The following is a 21453-nucleotide window of genomic DNA, read 5'->3' as shown; positions in this document are numbered from 1 at the left end:
GTTTTTTTTTTAATTATTATTATAAAAATAAGAGTGAGATAAGTAGTAAAATTTGAGGAAACTCTAGATTGGATAATAGTTCTGTATAAGTAGTAACATTCTGATTTTGATAACTATTCTGTTTATGTTTTTTAAACTACCTGTTTCTAGGAAATACACAGTTATGTATTTATAAAGGGTCATTATTAGGGGTCAAGAGTTCAGGAAAGCAATATGTACTTGTGTGTGTATGTGTGTGTGTGTAAAATGACAGATTACGATAAAGCAAATGTGTACTACCACTTAAGGGAATCTGCAAAAACAATGTACATGAAATCTGTGCATAATCTTGGGATTTCACTTGAAGTCTAAACTATTTAGGAATAAATATTTTCAAAAGGAAAAAATAGAAAATAAAAGAAGACATTTGTATCAAGTTATATAGAAGGATTACTCATAATGGCCTGAATGCAGAATGACTAAATTATTTTAGATTCTCACAATGGCATCTTGCACAGTATTCTAGTATTTCCGATCTAAATGCTGGTTACATCGTGGGTTGTTTGCAAAAATTAACTTCATTATACTTCATTTTTACATAAAGAAGTAAAAAAGCAGGCAGCAGTCAGGAAATGCTCATGTGTAGGAGGACTCCGGAAGGAATTCAGATATTGCATCATTAATAACAGTAACAGGATGCCATTCAAGGTAATACTAGAAGAAAGACGTCTTAGCTTTCACTTCAAAAATGTCACCCTTTGTGTATGTGAATTACAAGGTCTTCAGTATTGTGACATAACACTATTTCTAGGCTTGTGGACTGCGGTTATGAAAACTGGTAATGATCTGCTATGTCATATAGCATTGTTCTTAGATTACACTTTAGATTTTGCGCTCTAACCTCCCACTCAGAAGGTTGTTCCACATGATGGTTTACCTTGCCATACCCCATTTTTTCATTCCAGGTAACTGTCAAAACACTATGTCTTTAAAAAGTCAGATGTTTCTGAAGCTTATGCTCATGACCATTGTGGGGGGTGGGGTGGTGAGTAGCTAGAAACACGGACTTTCCTTACTTCCTTTTTATAAATAAATAAAAATAGCAAAATTTTTGAAAAAAGTCATTTGATTACTGTGTGGAGAACAGAGAGAAGCAAGATTAAAGAAGTCGAGTATTTTCAACAAAACTATAACAATTTTGGCAAAAAATACTGGACACTGACGTGTAAGTGAGAAAACAATAGTGACAGAAAAGAGTGGAGCCCTTGGGATATAAGGAGACAGTGAGACCAAACTTGCTGAGGGATTAAATCTGTGGTGTGAACAAAAAGAGGAACAAAAAGTCATGTGACTATGATGTAGGTGTCAGATCTCTGAGTGCAAAAAAGAAGTATCAGGTGACTACATGAGGATGAGGGAAGGTTTAGTCAGTAGACAGAAATTGGGGGGCATCAGCAAATAAATAGTATTGTTAAGGCCATGAAGTTTAATGAATTTACACTGGTTAACAAATGACAGAAACAGGCAAAGATGAAGCTTCATGCTTTTCAACTCTGAAGACTTTAGGAGATGCCCAGAGTATGGAGAAGGTCCATTCATCGCACAAACAATGACTACAAAGGAAAGACGCCAAGTTAAGTCTTGAACAAACATCTGGGGGAAGCAGTTTAGAATAAAGGATCCTCAACTTTTAACTTAAAAGTGTAGTTACCCTATCTTACTGATTCTTTCTTGTCTAATTAATTCTGCAGGCAATAGACTATGAACCTTCCCAAAACTCTAATATCACATTTACAGACCACCACTGTGGTCAATATCCCCACTTCTGGTTTGCTCTGACACATTCTCATACAGCCCACAGAAAGCCATGGGCACCGGTGCTGCTGTTATTAACTGGAAGAATTGTGATATTATTTGATCACGTAAAAGAAGCTAAAGAGAATGTGGAGAAAGGAAGTGTCGCTGCCAAAGAGGAAGAAGAAACAGGAAGTTTGGATGCTGTAAGGAAACTAATTACTGAACACTGAGTCAATCTGAGAGAGAAATAGGGGCACATTTTCCTGGTAACAGCATGCAAGAGAGCCTCGTCAATGATTTAGGTGTTTGTAAAGACCTTCAGTGGAGAAGGCAATGGCACCCCACTCCAGTACTCTTGCCTGGAAAATCCCATGGACAGAGGAGCCTGGTAGGCTGCAGTCCACGGGGTCGCTAAGAGTCAGACACGACTGAGTGAGTTAACTTTCACTTTTCACTTTCACACATTGGAGAAGGAAATGGCAACCCACTCCAGTGTTCTTGCCTGGAGAATCCCAGGGATGGGGGAGCCTGGTGGGCTTCCGTCTATGGGGTCGCACAGAGTCGGACACGACTGAAATGACTCAGCAGCAGCAGCAGCAACAAAGACCTTCAGTGGAGAAGGCAATGGCACCCCACTCCAGTACTCTTGCCTGGAAAATCCCATGGACAGAGGAGCCTGGTAGGCTGCAGTCCACGGGGTCGCTAAGAGTCAGACATGACTGAGCGACTTCACTTTCACTTTTCACTTGCATGCATTGGAGAAGGAAATGGCAACCCACTCCAGTGTTCTTGCCTGGAGAATCCCAGGGACGGGGGAGCCTGGTGGGCTGCCGTCTCTGGGGTCACACAGAGTCGGACACGACTGAAGTGACTTAGCAGCAGCAGCAGCAGCAGCAGCAAAGACCTTCAGACTCCCGTGGACAGCCGGGAGATCAAACCAGTCCATCCTAAAGGAAATTAAACCTGAATATTCACTGGAAGGACTGATGCAGAAGCTGAAGCTCCAATACTTTGGCCACCTGACGTGAAGAACTGACTCACTGGAGAAGACCCTGATGCTGGGAAAGACTGAGGGCAGGACAAGGGGGCGACAGAGGGTGAGATGGTTGGAGGGCATCACAGACTCAACAGACAAGAGTTTACTTTCACTCTGGGAGACAGTGAAGGACAGGAAAGACTAGCATGCTGCAGTTCATGGGGTTGCAAAGAGTCAGACACAACTTAGTGACTAAACAACAACCTTCAGAGTTTTAGCCTTGCTAAACACATTTGGAAGGGTCAACCTTTCACGTCCAACTACTTTCAAGGTCTCCCATCTTGTGGCTTCTCAGCTGCTTACTTACCTGAAAAGTACTGATGCTGCATTTCATCTTCTACTTTCCATGGCTCTTCTCTGGGCTCGAAGTTAAGGATCACATCTGGTTTGGTAGCTTGATAGCCTGTTCATGGGAAATGACAAAGACTTGGATGCTTACAGTTGGACTTGGTGGGGGGTGTCTAGGAAGAGCACAAAAGGAACGGACACACTCTCACCTTGGCAGATTAAAGATCTAATGAAGATGAAAGCACATTAAGTTCTGATGGGAATAGAAGGACTGAAAATCTGTTGTCTATAAACTCAACTTCAGTATCTTAAGGCTCTTTGGATGTTAGGGCAACTAAAAAAGGAAAGGGTACTGGCTGTGTTCTGAATGACACAGGGCAATCATCGTTAACTAGTGTCACAGGTTACTAGAATTCTCCAGTAACACATCCTGATGTTGGCTACTCTAAGCAGAACCTAGTAGCCGCCACTCCTCCTAGGTGAAGAAGCAGAAATGAAGTTGCTCAGTCATGTACAACTCTTTACGATCCCATGGACTGTAGCCTACCAAGCTCCTCCGTCCATGGAATTTTCCAGGCGAGAGTACTGCAGTGGGTTGCCATTTCCTTCTCCAGGGGATATTCCTGACCCAGGGATCAAACCTAGGTCTCCCACATTGTAGGCAGACACTTTACCATCTGAACCAAAAGGGAAGCCCCCCTCCCAGGTGAAGCCCATAGAAATATCCTCAAATGACACTGCTGCTGCTGCTAAGTCACTTCAGTCGTATCCGACTCTGTGTGACCCCATAGACGGAAGCCCACCAGGCTCCCCCTTCCCTGGGATTCTCCAGGCAAGAACACTGGAGTGGGTTGCCATTTCCTTCTCCAATGTGTGAAAGTGAAAAGTGAAAGTAAAGTCGCTCAGTCGTGTCTGACCCCTGGCGACCCCACGGACTGCAGCCTACCAGGCTCCTCCATCCATGGATTTTCTAGGCAAGAGTACTGGAGTGGCTTGCCATTGCCTTCTCCGTCAAATGACACTAGTCCCTATTAATTATCACAGATTCTTCTTCCAATGTGTGGTGATTATTGTGAGTGTATTGTGTATGTGTGCTCAACTGTATCCGACTCTTTGTGATCCCATGGACTATAGCCTGCCAGGCTCCTCTGTGCATGGAATTTTTCCAGGCAAGAATACTGGAATGGGTTGCCATTTCCTCCTCCAGGGGACCTTCCCAACCTAGGAATTGAACCCATGTCTCTTGGGCCTCCTGCATTGGCAGGTGGATTCTTTCCCACTGCACCACGTGGGAAGCCAGTGATAATCATTACTAATGAGCAAAAGACCTACAGGTATATGTTCTGGCTGTTTTCACCGTAAGTCAACAAGGCTATCTCTCTCTGGGTAACAGTTTTCATTAGTTACTATGAAAAGAAGTAAAATGCCCTTATACCAATTTTTTCAATTGAACCCTTAATTATCAACTAGTCTAGTAAATGAGAAGTTTCTGAAAAGCATATTCACTATATCTTACAGGTAAAATATCCCTAAAACAGGGATATAAAATGTCTCTATAAAACATTTCAGGCAACTATTTAAAAGGTGAAGAAGAACTAAGTGCTAACATATAAACACAGCAAAAATCTGCCCTCAAGGAGCTTTTGGATACTTTTCAACAGAAAATAACAGAATCAGACATGAAATGACTACACATACAGGAATTATCAGCACAAGATATTAATATGAATGTTTAATATAAAGGTTTACTGTATTAAGAAACAGGATATCTAAAATATGTAAAAGGGATATTATTAAAATGACCATATGTACATAAACCAGCAGAAAAATTTAACAATAAGGTTCAATCAGTTCTCATTATTCATGGATTTAATGTGAATTCACCTCACTGCTAAAATTTTTTTAACCCAAAATCAATAATCACAGCACTTTCACGAACATCTGCAGACACGCATAGAATAATTTGAGCAACAAATATTTTGAGGCACCCAATGTGTATGATCCGGGCTGAGGCTGAACAAAATGATGTTGTCTTATTTCAGTTCTCCTATTGCAAACAAGCACCGTTTTCATGGTCTACTTAGTGTCATGTTTTTCATATTTTTATACTTTTTCTTGGTAATTCTGTTGATTAAAATGGTCCCAAGCACAGTGCTCAAGTACCGTCTAATGTCTTCAAGTGCAAGAAGGCAGTGATGTACCTTATGGAGCAAGTATACGTATTAGATAAGCTTTGTTCAAGCAAGAGGTATAGTACAGGGCTTCCCTTGTGGCTCAGTAGTGGAGAATCTGCCTGCCAATGCGGGGGACACGGGTTCAATCCCTGATCTGGGAGGATCCCACACATCACGGAACAACTAAGCCTGTGTGCCACAACTACTGAGCCTGCGCCCTAGAGCTTGTAACCTGCAACTACTGATCCCACATGCCCTAGAGCCCACGCTCTGCAAAAAAAGAAGTCACTGCAATGAGAAGCCTGGGAACCACAACTACAGAAAGCCCACACACTGCAACGAAGACCCAGCTTAGCCAAAAATAAATAAAGTTTTTAAAAAGAGATACTGTGCAACTGGCCACGTGCGTGTCTGCTGCTCAGCTGTGTCCGACTCTCTGCGACCCCATGGGCTATAGACCACTAGGCGCCTCTGCCCATGAAATTCACCAGGCAAGAATACTAGAGAGGGTAGCCATTCCCTTCTCCAAGGGATCTTCCCCACACAGGGTCGAACCCAGGTCTCCCATGTTGCAGGTGGATCTTTACCCTGTGAGCCACCAGGGAAGCAATCTGTCCCTTTCCTCACATGGAGAGAATCCCACAGAAAATTGTAATTTCCATAATCCACTTGACACAGTCTTCTTGACCCTATATAATATTTATAATAACTATTTTAACATCATTTTCTACTAATTCTATCACCCATGTCATTTCTGGATCTCTTTTATTACTTTTTCCCTCTTTTTAGATTTATTGTTTTCTACATTTTTTATTGTTTTTATTTTTAAATATATTTTCAGTTTTTATTTTTCTGGGTCTCCTTCTACAGACTTTCCTTCACGTTTATGGGTCCCATTTTCCTGTTTCTTGGCATACACGCGTAGGTTCTGATTGGATGTCTGACTTTGTGAAATTATCATTACTGGTTGATCCATGCCTGCTGAGTCATGTTCTACTCTTTGTGACCCCATGGACTGTAGCCCACCAGGATCCTCTGCCCATGGAATTTTATATGTGGATATATTAATCTATTCAATTTCAGAATAGATACAAAGGTATGTTTGGTAGTATTTGCAGCAACAAAAATCTCATGTTCCATTAGGAAAGAGTTCTTTTCCAGCGCTGACAATTTGATTCATATGTTTCAAGAGCATTTTCACGGTGTTCACATCTAAGAATTAGTACAAGATTCTCTGATTAAAGAAAAAAAAAGTTAATGTACTTAGATCATAATTACTTTAGATAACTGCTTCACTGGGAACATGCTGCTCCAAATTTATTTAAGGGGTAGGCAGGAATTTACTGAAGTGCAAACTCTCTGAAATCTAATGCTTTTGTGGTAGGCAATATCATGGCAAATCCCAAAGATGTTCATGTTCCAATTCCCAGAATCTGGAAATCTGTTACATTGTATGGTGAAGGGGAATTAAGGCAGAAGATGGCATTAAGTCATTTTAGGGCCAAATAAACTGTTTCTAGAGTTTTAAGGTTCAAAAAGAGAAACGGTGTCCCAGGGCAGATTATACCCAGAGACTCACCAATATTAGCTTTAGAAGGTGAGATCTGGCACTCCCAAGTGGATCCATTTTAGGTGAGATTTTGGACTCTTAGTTGGTCCTGTAACAGGCTGAGACACTTGGAGATGGTGGGATAGGGTGAATCCATTTTACATGTGGGATGGACATGAACCATTGGGTGACAAAGAGTGGCCTTTGGTAGGTAGGCAGCATAATGGCTTCCCAAAGATGTCTACATCCTTATATCCATGACTTGTGAATACGCTATATTATAAGGCAAAGGGGACACAAGTTAGTGATGAAGTTAAAGTTGCTAATTACCTGATTTTAAGATAGGAGATTATTTTGAATTTTCTGGGTGGGCCCAATATAATCACAAGGGTCCTTAAGCGTGGAAGGAAGAGGCAGAAAAGTGAGAAATAAAGAGTTGACCAGTTATCAATGGCCTTAAGGAAGGAAAGGGGCCAAAAGTCATGGAATCTGGGCAGCTTCTAGAAGCTGGGAAAACAAAGAAACCGAGTCTGCTCTAGAACCTCCATAAAGAAATGTGACCCTGCCAACAACCTTGTTTTTCAGCCCAGAGATATGCATTTTGGATTTCAGATCTCTGGACTAATACAGTTATTCTGAAACACTGAGTTTGTGAAAATCGGTTACAGCAGCCACAAGAAACTAATACCGCTGTATTTTTACATTCATTATATTCTGAGGTTTTCACTCCACAGCGCAGTTCCTGACGTCTAAGATTTCCTTTACTCAGAGAAGTCTCTCCCCATTTCCCAAGGTAAAACTGTGATACAGGACTTAATTTGGGGATACAATTTCCTTTTTTTTTTTTATGACTTTCAGGGAATTTCTCTTTCCTATGAGTTCTTCCCCACTTTATAAATGTGTTTTTTCCACTTTCAGTACTTCTAGAGTTGTCTTTCTATGCTTCTCTGACAAGTGAGAAGGTATAATTGATCACTGAAGACCATCACACTCTTTGCTAAGGTTTCGGTCCCATGGGAACTCTTTGAAACCCACTAGGATATCACTTCTGGGAAAAGGGTTCCCCACAAGAGCTACATTTCTGCTCCATATGATCTCACTGATATTTACTAAATCTAACTTCTCATGGAAGTATTCTCCATAACCACTGCATCCATGGCATTTCTGTCCTGAAATCAACTCTTTATTATTTTTTTGGCTGCACCCCACATTAGCCTGTGAGATTTTAGTTCCTCAACCAAGGATGAACCTGCGCCCTTGCATTGGAAGCTTGGAGTCTTAACCAACGGACCGCCCGGGAAATCCAGCATTTCTGCCCTAAGTGAACACTGACACATAATGAGTGTGGGGAAGATTCTGGCTCAAGGTTTTCCCCCATCTCTGGAACCCGAGGATTTTTCTTTTTATGCAGTATCTGTAACATATAAGACATAATTTATTACTGAAGGGGTGGTCACATTCACTGTATTTCCGAGGCTTATTCCCTGGGTAAACCCCCGATTACCTACTGAGGCCTGACTTCTTAGAAAAGGCTGGCCCATAATCACTCTACTTCTGCCCATTAGCAGCTCGCTGTTTAATAAGGACTGGGTTCCCAAAGACACCGTCTCCGCAGGCACTGTGTTAACAGGGCTTTGCTTCTGTACGAGTTCACTCAGGCATAAAGAGCTATGACACCCGGAGGAGGGTTTCTCCAGTTCTGGGGATTCTACAGCTTTCTCTCCCCAGTAAGTCTTCTTATGTTTGATGAGAACATGTGGGCCAAGGCTTTGCCACATTCACTGCAGCTGTACGGTCGCTCTCTGGTGTGAGTCCGCTGGTGCTGAATAAGCTTTGCCTGGCTCCGGAAGGCCTTTTTGCAGTCACTGCACTCATAGAGTTTCTCTTCCCTGTGAATTCTCTGATGCTTCGTCAGGTCAGACTTAAAAAAGGTTCTTCCGCATTCGCGGCACTCATAGGGCTTCTCTCCTGTGTGGAGTCTCTGATGGGCAATGAGGTAAGCTTTTTGGGAAAAGGCCTTCCCACACACACCGCAGCCATAGTTTCTCTCCGGTGTGAGAGCACCGATGTCTCTTGAGCCGGCACATCCGGCTGAAGGTTTTTCCACACTCACCACATCCTGTAGGGTTTCTCTCCTGTGTGACTTCCCTGAGGACTATAACCTGCAACCTTCTGGAAAAGGCTTTCCCACATTCATTAGATTCATGGGGCTTGTCTCCCATATGAGTTCTCTGATGTTCAGTGAGCTGAATCTTCATGAATGCTTTCCCTCATACACTGCATCTGTGGGGCTTCTCTCCTCTTTCAGTTCTCTGATGTCTAATGAGCTATGCCTTCCTGAAGAATGCTTTCCCGCACTCACTGTGCATATGGCTTCTTTCCTGAACAAGTTTTCTAATGGCCACTGAGTGGTGATTTAGTGCTACTGGGTTTCACACAACCATGGTATCTGATTCCACTAAGAGTTAGGAGAGTGAAAAAGTTGGCTTGAAGCTCAACATTCAGAAAACTAAGATCATGGCATTTGGTCCCATCACTTCATGGCAAATAGATGGGGAAACAGTGGAAACAGTGTCAGACTTTATTTTTGGGGGCTCCAAATTCACTGCAGATGCTGATTGCAGCCATGAAATTAAAAGACGCTTACTCAATGGTAGGAAAGTTATGACCAACCTAGATAGCATATTAAAAAGCAGAGACATTACTTTGCCAACAAAGGTCTGTCTAGTCAAGGCTATGATTTTTCCAGTGGTCATGTATGGATGTGAGAGTTGGACTGTGAAGAAAGCTGAGCGATAAAGAATTGATGCTTTTGAACTGTGGTGTTGGAGAAGACTCTTAAGAGTCCCTTGGACTGCAAGAAGATCCAACCAGTCAATCCAAAGAAAATCAGTCCTAAATATTCATTGGAAGGACTGATGCTGAAGCTGAAACTCCAATACCTGGCCACCTCATGCGACGAGTTGACTCACTGGAAAAGACGTTCATGCTGGGAGGGACTAGGGGCAGGAGTAGGGGACGACAGAGGATGAGATGGCTGGATGGCATCACCGACTCGATGGACATGAGTTTGAGTAAATTCCGGGAGTTGGTGATGGACAGGGAGGCCTGGCATGCTGCAATCCGTGGGGTCGCAAAGAGTCGGACATGACTGAGCAACTGAACTGAACTGAAGAGTTTTATTATCCTGGACACAGACAGATGATTTTCCATACCCACTGAACCCATCAGAGTCCTTTCCTGCGTATCTTTTATTCTCGACAACAAAACCTAAATGTGACTTCAAATTTTTACAGTGTGAGCCAAACTTATTGTGTTTTTGTGTTAAAGGAACAAGGCTTTGCATAAATCAAAGTTATTTGCATAACTTTGTGGACATCTTTCCAAAGTTTTAATCCTGTTTTGGTTTTCTGGGTACCATTGCATAGGATCAATCTCCCACATTTCTTCTAGGAAAAAGAACAATGAAAACATCCATGATAATTCTAGGGGAGGAATGGAGTACAAAAATGCCATGGTTTGAGTGAGCTCTTATAAGATCCCAGTCTAAGAGAAATGTCTACTATGGAAGTGTATCCTATGCTCTGTGAAAAAATGACAGTATTATAAAACAAAATTCAATAGGAACAGCAGTTAGTTAGTGTTAGTCACTCAATCATGTCCAACTCTTTGTGACCCTATGGACTGTAGCCCGCCAGGCTCCTCTATCCATGGAATTCTCCAGGCAAGAATACTGGAGGGGGTAGTTATTTCCTCCTCCAGGAGATATTCCTGACCCAGGGCTCGAACCCAGGTCTCCTGCATCGCAGGCAGATTCTTTACCATCTGAGCCACCAGGGAAGCCCAAAAGAAGGCACCCAGAATCCATACAGAAGGCCTTTTCAAATTTTTTTTGGCCGTGTCCTATGCCATGTGGGACCTTAGTTCCCTGCCCAGGAATCGAACCTGTGACCCCTGCAGAGGAAGCGTGGAGTCTTAACCACTGGATCACCACAGAGACCTTCAGAAATAATAGAGCAAACAGGAAAGACTCAAGGTAACTGAAAGGCAAAGCAATATGGTAGAACCTAAACAAATGCATGGGGAGGAAAAGAATTCACCAGGAAGAAAAATGATCTCATTCATGAAACTGAAGGAAAAAGAATTTCACAGGACAATTACTTTGGATGCAGGCAAAATGCAGAATCAGAGGGCAGATTAGACTATAGAAAGAGAGTTGTCAACCCAGGAATATCTGTCAGAGAGCTTAAATCTTCCATATGTGTGAACACACACTCTGAGGGTGAAGACAGTCTCTGGGAGAAAAGAGGATTCTGGTCTCACACACAGGAAGTAGAGCATCACAGGCCAGCGGCAACACACAGAGGGTTAGAATGCAGGTCAGACGTTAGCAGGAGTCAACCTGGGGCCCTCCAGCAGAGAACAGAAAGCTGAGGCCCTGAGACTGAGTCAAACTTCTAGCAAGATTAAAACAACAAAATCCCTAACCTGAAAGCTAGGGAAGCAGAGGGTCAATCAGTAGACAGAGGTCCCCTGGGAGACAAGGTGTGTGTGGTTTTCAGATGAATGAAGGTGAGGTGGGCTGTCAGGGAGGGAGAACAGCTCTGTCAAAAGGGGAGCTGATACTGCATAGGCAGGGGGCAGCGCTAAGTGCAAAGCAATCTGTATGGGTGGTGAGAGGGACCTCATAGTGAGTAAGGTGGAGGACAGGAAGTGAGCCCCTGCAGACAAAGGAAAGGAGAAGGCATGAGGGAGCAGAGAAGAACAGTCCTAATAACAACCTGCAGAAAGCTGTTAGGCTATTGGGTCACCAACTGGTGTCAGGGAAGTTCTCTAGATGACACTTCAGAAGTGTCAACCTATCACTGACTAACTGAATTTTGGTGTCGTTTCTTCCTACCTTCTTGGTGTGCACTCACTCACCTGGGCGGGTTGGACTCAGGGCTACTCCCTCGACTGTCCACGGGGGTCCTCCTTGTTCCAACTGAAAGAGTGGATCTGGTTTGGGAGTCTGATGTCCTATAAACGAGAAATCACAGGATGGCTGGGGCTGAGCATTTGAGCTGGGGTGATCTACAAGAACTGTACAAAGTTCGATTTTGGGGACCATATCCCTTGTACTTTCGTAAAGTAAAAACCTTTGACTTGGAAAGGGAGAACATGGATTCTAGGACCTACAGTGCTTTAGTACCAACCATAAAATACAACATTCCAGGAACCCTACAGATTTCACTGAATGAAAAAGAAAAGGCAACTGACCACAACGCTGTCTGCTGGGCTGCACCCTGCAGGCCTCCAAGCCAAGTCCTAGACTCATCCAACTTCAAACCAAAGAAAAAGAGCCCGGAGTCGGCAACAGAGACACCAATGGTTTAACGGAGCGAGGAGTTTACTTGTCTGACGCAAGGTCCTGGATCAACACCCCACTGTGTGCAGTATATGGCAGGCAGGACATGGTGGCAGTCTTTGCTGGGGTGGGGGGCGCATTACCAGTTACAGGGGAAATTGATGTCAGGTGGGCTCATTGGTTACCAGGGAAACCAACAGGGGGCCACGCCCGTCACCGCCCCTGTGATAAGCTCTCATGGTGGATATGGCAATGGCAAGCCACTCCAGTACTGTTGCCTAGAAAATCCCATGGATGGAGGAGCCTGGTAGGCTGCAGTCCGTGGGGTCGCTAAGGGTCAGACACGACTGAACGACTTCACTTTCACTTTTCACTTTCACACATTGGAGAAGGAAATGGCAACCCACTCCAGTGTTCTTGCCTGGAGAATCCCAGGGATGGGGGAGCCTGGTTGGCTGTCGTCTATGGGGTCACACAGAGTCGGACACGACAGAAGTGACTTAGCAGCAGCAGCAAAGCTAGAATGGCCATTAGCTGGGGCTGGAGTAAGTTTGTAGACAGGGAGGTCAGTTACTTGAGAAGGGTGTAGGTGAAGCAGGCAAGGGTTGAGCCAGAGATGGACAGAAAGCAGGAGAACAGCCATCTTGGGTGGCCTGAGCACATGCTGCCCTTACCTACTGACACAAAGTTGCAGTAATTCTCCAACATGACGTCCCAGTACAGGGCCTTCTGAGATGGGCCCAGTAGCTCCCACTCCTCCCAGCTGAAGCCCACAGTCACGTCCTCGAATGACACAGAGCCCTGTAATAACAAATTCCAGTGCAATTCGCGGTGGAATATATGATGTGGAACAAAGAATAAGAACATGTTATTTTTTTTTAATAAATCAGAAGAGATCTCATTTTTATTTTATTTTTTGGCCGTACGACACAGCTCATGGGATCTCAGTTCCCTGACCAGGGACTGAATCCGATCACGGCAGTGAAAGCCTGGAATCCTAACCGCTGTTTATCTTCATGATAAACATGCGCACATGATAAATTATGTGCACTGTGGCTGTGGCTATTTCATGCAGGATAGACCATATGTCTTTTTTTTTTAATCTGTATTTATTTATTTATTTTTGTGCTGTGTCTCTGTTGCTGCACAGGCTTTTCTCTAGTTGTGGGCGCCACTCCCTAGCTGTGGTGTGTGGGCCTCTCACTGTCATGGCTTCTCCTGTTGCAGAGCACAGGCTCTAGGCCAGTGGGCTTTGGCAGTTGAGCTTCCCGGGCTCCAGAGCACAGGCTCAGTAGTTGTAGTGATTGGGCTTAGCTCTGTGGCAATGTGGGATCTTCCCAGCCCAGGGATTGAACCTGTGTCCCCTGCATTGGCAGGCGGGTTCTTTACCACTGAGCCACCAGGGAAAGCCTGTGACTGTGTCTTAGTCCACTTGGGTTGCTATAATAAAATACCACAGACTGGGTAGCTTATAAAAACAAATTTATTCTCACAGTTGTGGGGGCTGGGAAGTCTGGGATCAAGGGCCACCATGGCCACCTTTTAGTGAGGGCCCGCTCCCTGATTCACAGCAGGAAACTTCACAGGGAAGGCCGAGGGATCCCTGTGCATGGGATGAGGGATGGGACACTCATCCCATTTGTGAAGACCTCACCCTCATGACTGACCTACACACCTCCAAATGGTCCCACCTCCTAATACCATCACCTTTGATTGGTTAAGATTTCAACAACGAGTTGTAGAGGCACATAAACATTCAAACCACAGCCCTGTGGAATTCTACAAATCAGTCCTTCCCAGCCCAGAAAAGAATTAAAATAATATTTCCATAGAAATAAAAGATACTGTGCAGTAAGAATGTCTTTGATATATGAGTGAAAAATCTGTTATTAATTTAAATGTCTATCAGAGGCAGACAGGGTATCCTAAACCTCCATGCTATGAAATATTATGCAAACATTAAAATCAATGAGATGGATTCAAATATACTGGTATATCTTCAAGGCATTCTCTTAAATGAACAGAATCAAGCCCCCAAATAGTATATAGTATATAGTCTCATCCCCAAACATATGAAAAACTCTTAATAATATATTCAGCTACATATATATATGTTACATATGTATGCACACAGAATGCATATATTAAGATATATGTAAATTAATCTAAATATATATATATCTTTTACCAATCATGAATTTGGTGGGAGACCCAAATTATTAACATATTACCCAGGTTGGGCCTTTGGTGAGGAAAAAGGTAAAAGAAGATATTCTCTTTTGGTGCAAAGACTTTTGAGTGCTTAAACCTCAAGCATGCGAATGAAAGTATGTATCATTTGTGTAAGCAAAAATACAAAGATCACCCAAGAATAATTGGCTCTGACTTCAGTTTTTTGAAACTGGGGTTAAGAAGTTATAAGGGATGAATCTGCCTCTATTTTAAGATTTTAGCCTAAACTTACTGTACAGCAGATCCTAATTTTTATTAACATATACTCTTCTCAGGGCTTTCCTGGTGGCTCAGACAGTAAAGAATCTGTCTGCAATGGAGGAGACCAGGGTTCTGTCTCTGGGTCGGGAAGATCCTCTAGAGAAGGGAATGGCTAACCACTCCAGTATTCTGGCCTGGAGAATTCCACAGACAGAGGAGCCTGGTGGGCTACACTCTATGGGAGTTACAAAGAGTCTGACACAACTGAGTGACCATCACTTTCGCTTTTCATTTCATACTGTTCTCATTTCACCAGACTGCTTTTTAGAAGCACCCACAAGTCCCCTGGGAAACAAAGGATTAAAACAGATAACACAAACCTCACCTGGACCTTGCTCATCTTCTCCAGTTCTTAAGAAAGGGCGTGTAACTCCAGGCTGTGTTCTGTCTTCTCTCTTTCCAGGCCTACCTGGAGGTTATGGTCAGGGATCTCAGGTCAGGCTGCTGCCAGAATCCATGATCTCCCAAGCCTGGAGCCTCCTTCTTCTATTACTGAAGATGTTCCTGTAGACTAGAACCTGTGGATTCAAGAGCAAATTCAACAACTGAACCTGTGGCCACAGCTCTCTCTAGCCACGAGTACTCAATCTAACAGAATGTCCCAACAGTTCAAGTCTCTTTTAACTCCCTGAAAGCTTTTCTATCATGCGGCTGGGTCCCACAGAAATATATGAAATGGGTGAGAGGAATGCCTTTTTTTGACAAAGTTGGAAGAGTGAAAGTGGGAGAAGATGGGAAATAAAAACCAGCTCATGGTATTGTCCATGGCTAAGATCTCACACAGATCCAGTTCAGGAAAAATGAAGTACAAAAACGTTGGCTCTATAAACAACAAGGTCCTACTGTGCAGCACAGGGAACTATATATTCAGTGTCTTACGATAAACAGTACTGGAAAAGAATACAACAGAATGTGTACATATATATAATATAGTGGAGTAGGAAATGGCAACCCACTCCAGCTTCTTGCCTAGAGAGGCAAGAGAATTCCATGGACAGAGAAGCCTGATGGTTATAGTCCATGGGGTTGCAAGAATCAGACATAACTGAGCAATAAAAAGAAATGAGATGGTAAAGAATCCACCTGCAATGCAGGAGACCTGGATTCAATCCCTGAGTCAGGACGATTCCCTGCAGAAGGGAATGGTTACTCACTCTAGAACTCTTGCTTGGAGAATTCCATGGACAGAGGAGCCTGGTGGCAGGGGACTACAGTGCACGGGGTTGCAAAGAGGCAGATACAACTGAGGGACTAACAATTTCTTTTACTTTCATACAGTGGAATACTAATAGCAATGAAAAGAAATAATCTATTGCTACATGCAATAACTTAGATGAATTTCACAACAAAATATTGAACAAAAGAAGCCAGACACAAGAGAACATGTAATGTATGATTCCACTTACATAAAGTTAATAGTCAGGCAAATTTAATATGTTTTTAGGAAAGTAATTGCCTCTGGAGAGGAGGGAGATTAGGAGGTGGAGGCTTCTAGGGTACTGGAATACTCTATTCTTTTTTTTTAGCCATGGTGTTTGGCATGTGAGATCTTAGTTCCCCAACCAGGGATGACCAGGAATTGAACTCAGGCCTCTGTAGTGGAAGGGCAGAATCTTAACCACTGGACTGCCAAGGAAGTCCCTGTAATATTCTATTCTTTTTTTATTTGGATTTTATTTCTGTAATATTCTAGTCTTTAATTTTGGGTGTTATACTTGAAAAAAGCTTTTAAAGAAAAGTACAGATCAGTTTCACTTATACATTTTCACAAACTTTTTTTTAAATTTTAAGCAAAAGAAGGAACAGTAATTTAAACCTCATGTACAAAAAACCCCCATAGAGAACAGTATACTCAGGGACCCCCTGGTGGTTCAGTGCTTAAGAACCTGCCTGCCAACGCAGGGGAGGGACACGGGTTCGATCCATGGTCCAGAAAGATTCCACATGCCTTGGGGCAACTGAGCCCAGGCACACACAACTACTGAGCCCGTGTGCCTAGAGTCCGTGCTCCGACAAGAGAAGCCACCTCAGTGAGAAGCCCCATGCACCACAACCAGAGAGTAGATTCCACTTGCCGCACTAGAGAAAGCCCGTGTGCAGCAACGAAGACCCAATGCAGCCAGAGATAAAATTAAAAAAGAATCAAACTCCACACATCCATCCACTGTGTGACTTCAATAATTATCAACTCAAATCTAATTTGTTTTATCTACACCACCATTCACTCCCCCACCACCACTGGATTATTCTGATGCAAATCCAAAACATTTTTTTATTTCTAGGTGCAAAAATATTAGGTAAATATAAGCAAACAGAATTCAGTCCCATGTTAAAAGAACAGATGATTATGAACAGGAATGGTTTCTTCCCAGAACATAAAATATTGAAAAATCTCACAATATAAAGAAAACTTTAAAGAGAAAGAAATTATCAATGAAAATAAAATTAAAAAGCCTTTTAAGGGGACTGTAATGTACAGCATGGTGATTACAGTTAAATACTGTATTAGACCTGGGTTCAATCCCTGGGTTGCGACGATCCCCTGGAGGAGGGCAAGGCAACCCATTCCAGTATTCTGGCCTGAAGAATCCCCATGGAGAGCAGAGCCTGGAGGGCTACAGTCCATGGGGTCACAAAGAGTCGGACATGACTGGGCAACTAAGCACTTACACTTGAAAGTTAATTAAAAAAGCAGGTCTTCAGTGTTCTCACCACAAAAAAGAAATGGTAATTATGTCACATGATGCAGATGCTGGCTAACTTATGGTGGTGATCATTTTGCAATATGTAAGTGTATTGAATAAACACAACTGTACACCTTTAAACTTACGGAATGACACATGTATATGTCAATTACACCTCAATAAAGTGTGTGGGACGCTTTTGAGAAACATTAATAACTTTTACACGTTCCATTTACACGTTTCTAAAAGTGTAGTACCTACATCTGTATCACTTCTTCCCAAATTAAAATACCCACTTAATGGACCATAACTGCAATAGTTTTTTAAAAGAAAAGAAATAAAACTTTCAAAATGTTATGATACGATAAAGTGCAGGTACCATTTATTCACACTGTCAGGCACTATGCTTTGTACTCAAAGAACTTTTGCTCATTTCATCAACCAGTCCATTCTAAAGGAGATCAGTCCTGGGTGTTCATTGGAAGGACTGATGCTAAAGCTGAAGCTCCAACACTTTGGCTACCTCATGCGAAGAGCTGACTCACTGGAAAAGACTCTGATGCTGGGAGGGATTGGGGGCAGGAGGAGAAGGGGACGACAGAGAATGAGATGGCTGGATGGCATCACCGACTCGATGGACATGAGTTTGAGTGAACTTCGGGGGTTGGGGATGGACAGGGAGGCCTGGCGTGCTGTGATTCATGGGGTGGCAAAGAGTTGGACACGACTGAGTGACTGAACTGAACGGCTATGAAGTGGGAATCATGACAGTTTTTTTCACAACTGATGAAGCCTGACTCAGAGATTAACCTACCCAAGTCAGAGGGAGAAGCAGGTTCTTCTTACCCCAGTCCATAAACTTGCCACCTGGCCAACTCTATTTGCAAATGACAAAGATGCTCAACTAGAAGACAAAGGAATCAATTTAAAGGAATCAATTAGTAACATCATGAGTGGAATGAGGTGACAAAATAAGCATATCTTTTTAATTTTTGCTCTTGTGCATTACATAAAATTAGAAGACACAACGGAGAAGGCAATGGCAAGCCACTCCAGTACTATTGCCTAGAAAATACCATGGATGGAGGAGCCTGGTAGGCTGCAGTCCGTGGGGTCGCTAAGGGTCGGACACGACTGAGTGACTTCACTTTCACTTTTCACTTTCACACATTGGAGAAGGAAATGGCAACCCACTCCAGTGTTCTTGCCTGGAGAATCCCAGGGACGGGGGAGCCTGGTGGGCTTCCGTCTATGGGGTCACACAGAGTTGGACACGACTGAAGTGACTTAGCAGCAGCAGCAGCAGAAGACACAAAAAAGAGGGAGCAGGGTTATATGGGAAAAAAGTGACACTATTTACATTTACAACAAAAGTATAACCTGTTTACAAACAAACGTAATAAAACATGTCCAAAATACTTATAGAAAAACATCACAGCTGGTCAAAGAAACAAAAAAACTTGAGTTAAAAGAAATCCATTTACACGTTCCTAAAAGTGTAGTACCTACATCTGCATCACTTCTTCCCAAATTAAAATACCCACTTGATGGAACATAATTGCAATAGTTTTTTTAAAAGAAAAGAAATAAAACTTTCAAGTGGTTACAATAGAATGTTAGATTAAAATGTATAAAATCATGCCAATACCTACACACCTGATCCCAACACTAAAAATGAAATATACTAAATTTTAACAAGAGTTGCTTTCTGGAGGAGTATTTAAAGTGTGTTAGTCGCTTAGTCGTGTCCAGCTCTTTGTGACCCCATGGACTGTAGCCTGCCAGGCTCCTCTGTCCATGGGATTTCCCAAGCAAGAATACTGGAAAGTGAAAGTTGATCAGTTGTGTCCAACTCTTTTCGACCCTATGGACTATACAGTCCATGGAATTCTCTAGGTCAGATACTGGAGTGGGTAGCGTTTCTCTTCTCCAGGGGATCTTCCCAACCCAGGGATCAAACCCAGGTCTCCCGCATTGCAGGCGGATTGTTTAACAGCTGACCCACAAGGGAAGCCCAAGAATATTGCAGTGGGTTGCTGTTCCTTTCTCCAAGGGATTTTCCCCACCCAGGGATTGAACCTCGGTCTCCTGCATTGGCAAGCAGAATCTTTACTGCTGAGCACCAGGGAAGCCCTGATTTTAGGATGAACCTGAAAACCAAGTATTTTCAATGGGAATATACAGTAAACATGGATGCAAGACCAGAAACTCCACATCTAAAATTAAACATCCAGAAGACTACAAGCAATAAATGCTGGAGAGGGTGTGGAGAAAAGGGAACCCTCTTACACTGTTGGTGGGAATGCAAACTAGTACAACCACTATGGAGAACAGTGTGGAGATTCCTTAAAAAACTGGAAATAGAACTGCCATATGACCCAGCAATCCCACTGCTGGGCATACACACCGAGGAACCCGGAATTGAAAGAGACACATGTACTCCAATGTTCATCGCAGCACTGTTTATAATATCCAAGACATGGAAGCAACCTAGATGTCCATCTGCAGACGAATGGATAAGAAAGCTGTGGTACATATACACAATGGAATATTACTCAGCAATTAAAAAGAATACATTTGAACCAGTTCTAATGAGGTGGATGAAACTGGAGCCTATTATACAGAATGAAGTAAGCCAGAAAGAAAAACACCAATACTGTATACTAACGCATATATGTGGAATTTAGAAAGATGGTAATGATAACCCTGTATACGAGACAGCAAAAGAGACACAGATAACTCTGTATATAGAGCAGTCTTTTGGACTCTGTGGGAGAGGATGGGATGATTTAGGAGAATGGCATTGAAACATACATATTATCAAAAATAAAAAAACAAAATAAATAAAATTAAACATGCAATAATCTCCCCAAACACTGTCCCTAATGCGGACACGAGTTCCAATCCCCCAACAACAGACACCCCAAATGTTACTCTCCAGCAAAGACCTCCCAATTTGTCATGCTGTTAATCATATTCAAGACACAATAAAGCCAAACAAACTGAAACGCTGTTGTCTGGAACAGTGAAAGGTTTATTTCAAGGTCTTGCAATGAGACAAGACGGCTCTTGCCCTAAAATGCCCTGAGCGAAGGGAGCTGGCAAAGCACTTTTAAAAGCCAGGTTAAGGAGGGAGGGGGTTTGCAGGGTCTAAGATCAGCTTGTGCACAATTCTTTAATTGGCTAATGGTGAAGTAGCAGGATGGTTTCACAGGGGTTAACGTTATCAGTCCTTGGGTTCCAGGAGGCCTGGGGTTCTGTGCCCTACCTCACTAAATAGTTTATTAATATCTTCTTTTTTGGAGAAGGGGAGTTTTTTTTTTTTTTTTTAAACCTCTGCAAAACAACTCATTAAATGTACATCAAGTACTATTATCTAGGAGGATATGAGGGAAGGCCTGTGCCAGGAAGGCCTGGTGGCGTCCAGCTGGGTTACAGATCCAACACGGTAACCCGTGCTCCCCCACCAGAGAAAACTCTCAACACGAATCCCCGGGTTGGTCCACAAACACAAAAGGCACCAGCTGGCATGACCACTCGCTTCACCGCAACGCCTGCCCCTACGCAATCTGCAACAACAACGACAAACACCCTAAAGCGCTCTCCCTGGCCCTGAAACACGCCCAGAACCCAACGCTGACCTGATGGATGACTGCTGTCTTCACCGCTGGAGGCAAATCACAGGACAGCAGTTTTAAAACCAGGCGACCACCCTCTGCGCACGCAAGACTCCTGGAAGCTGAAAGGATGGCGGCCGACGAGGTTCACAAGCAGCTGTTCCAAAGACCCGGATCTTGGCTTCTCGCGAGCCTTCGATGACGCAATATTTCCGCGCCGGGTACGCGGCGCTTTACCAGTAGCAGCCGTTTTTCCACCTAGTTCTGTTTGACAGGTGAGGGCTTCGTTTTTCTTCCTTTCGCGGGAAGGTGTAAAACGGTGAGAAGCTATCGAAAAGGACTTATTTCACCGTATTTTCAGCCCATCTGACCCATTGGGCCATGACTTTGCAACATTTGCCAGGGGTGCTGCACAAACGCTTAACTTCTCAAATTCAAGGGTACCTGGATCTCTCTGCAGCCTGGGCAGAGATGTTCGCGGACATGAAG

The 21453-nt window shown here is 43.2% G+C and overlaps 2 protein-coding genes across 3 annotated transcripts in view; both read right to left on the bottom strand.

The window, feature by feature from the left end:
* Positions 1–21123, bottom strand: part of LOC129546452 (uncharacterized) — a 32957-nt gene extending 11834 nt beyond the window's left edge. The window contains exons 1-6 of one of the 2 annotated variants that reach the window (XM_055411433.2): positions 20989–21123; positions 18162–18251; positions 14989–15181; positions 12845–12971; positions 11747–11842; positions 3120–3215 (exon numbers count right to left, since the gene is read on the bottom strand). In XM_055411433.2, the coding sequence (XP_055267408.2) occupies positions 3120–3215; positions 11747–11842; positions 12845–12971; positions 14989–15003 (334 nt within the window). In that variant the 5' untranslated portion in view covers positions 15004–15181; positions 18162–18251; positions 20989–21123. The remainder of the gene's footprint in view (positions 1–3119; positions 3216–11746; positions 11843–12844; positions 12972–14988; positions 15182–18161; positions 18252–20988) is intronic. The other variant, XM_055411434.2, reaches the window with a different exon arrangement.
* LOC129546473 (uncharacterized) lies at positions 3227–10267 on the bottom strand. The gene is given in 3 exon segments (XM_088830673.1): positions 3227–8870; positions 8872–9100; positions 10242–10267. Coding segments are annotated over 3 exon segments (594 nt in total). The 3' UTR covers positions 3227–8531.
* Positions 21124–21453: the final 330 nt, after the last annotated feature.

Source organism: Moschus berezovskii, chromosome 22 (genome assembly GCF_049115385.1).
Source record: "Moschus berezovskii isolate FMDL1 chromosome 22, NW_MosBer_1.0, whole genome shotgun sequence".
Lineage (NCBI taxonomy): Eukaryota > Metazoa > Chordata > Mammalia > Artiodactyla > Moschidae > Moschus > Moschus berezovskii.
The sequence above is the reverse complement of the archived record's forward strand: the minus strand, read 5'-3'. Positions and strand labels throughout refer to the sequence as shown.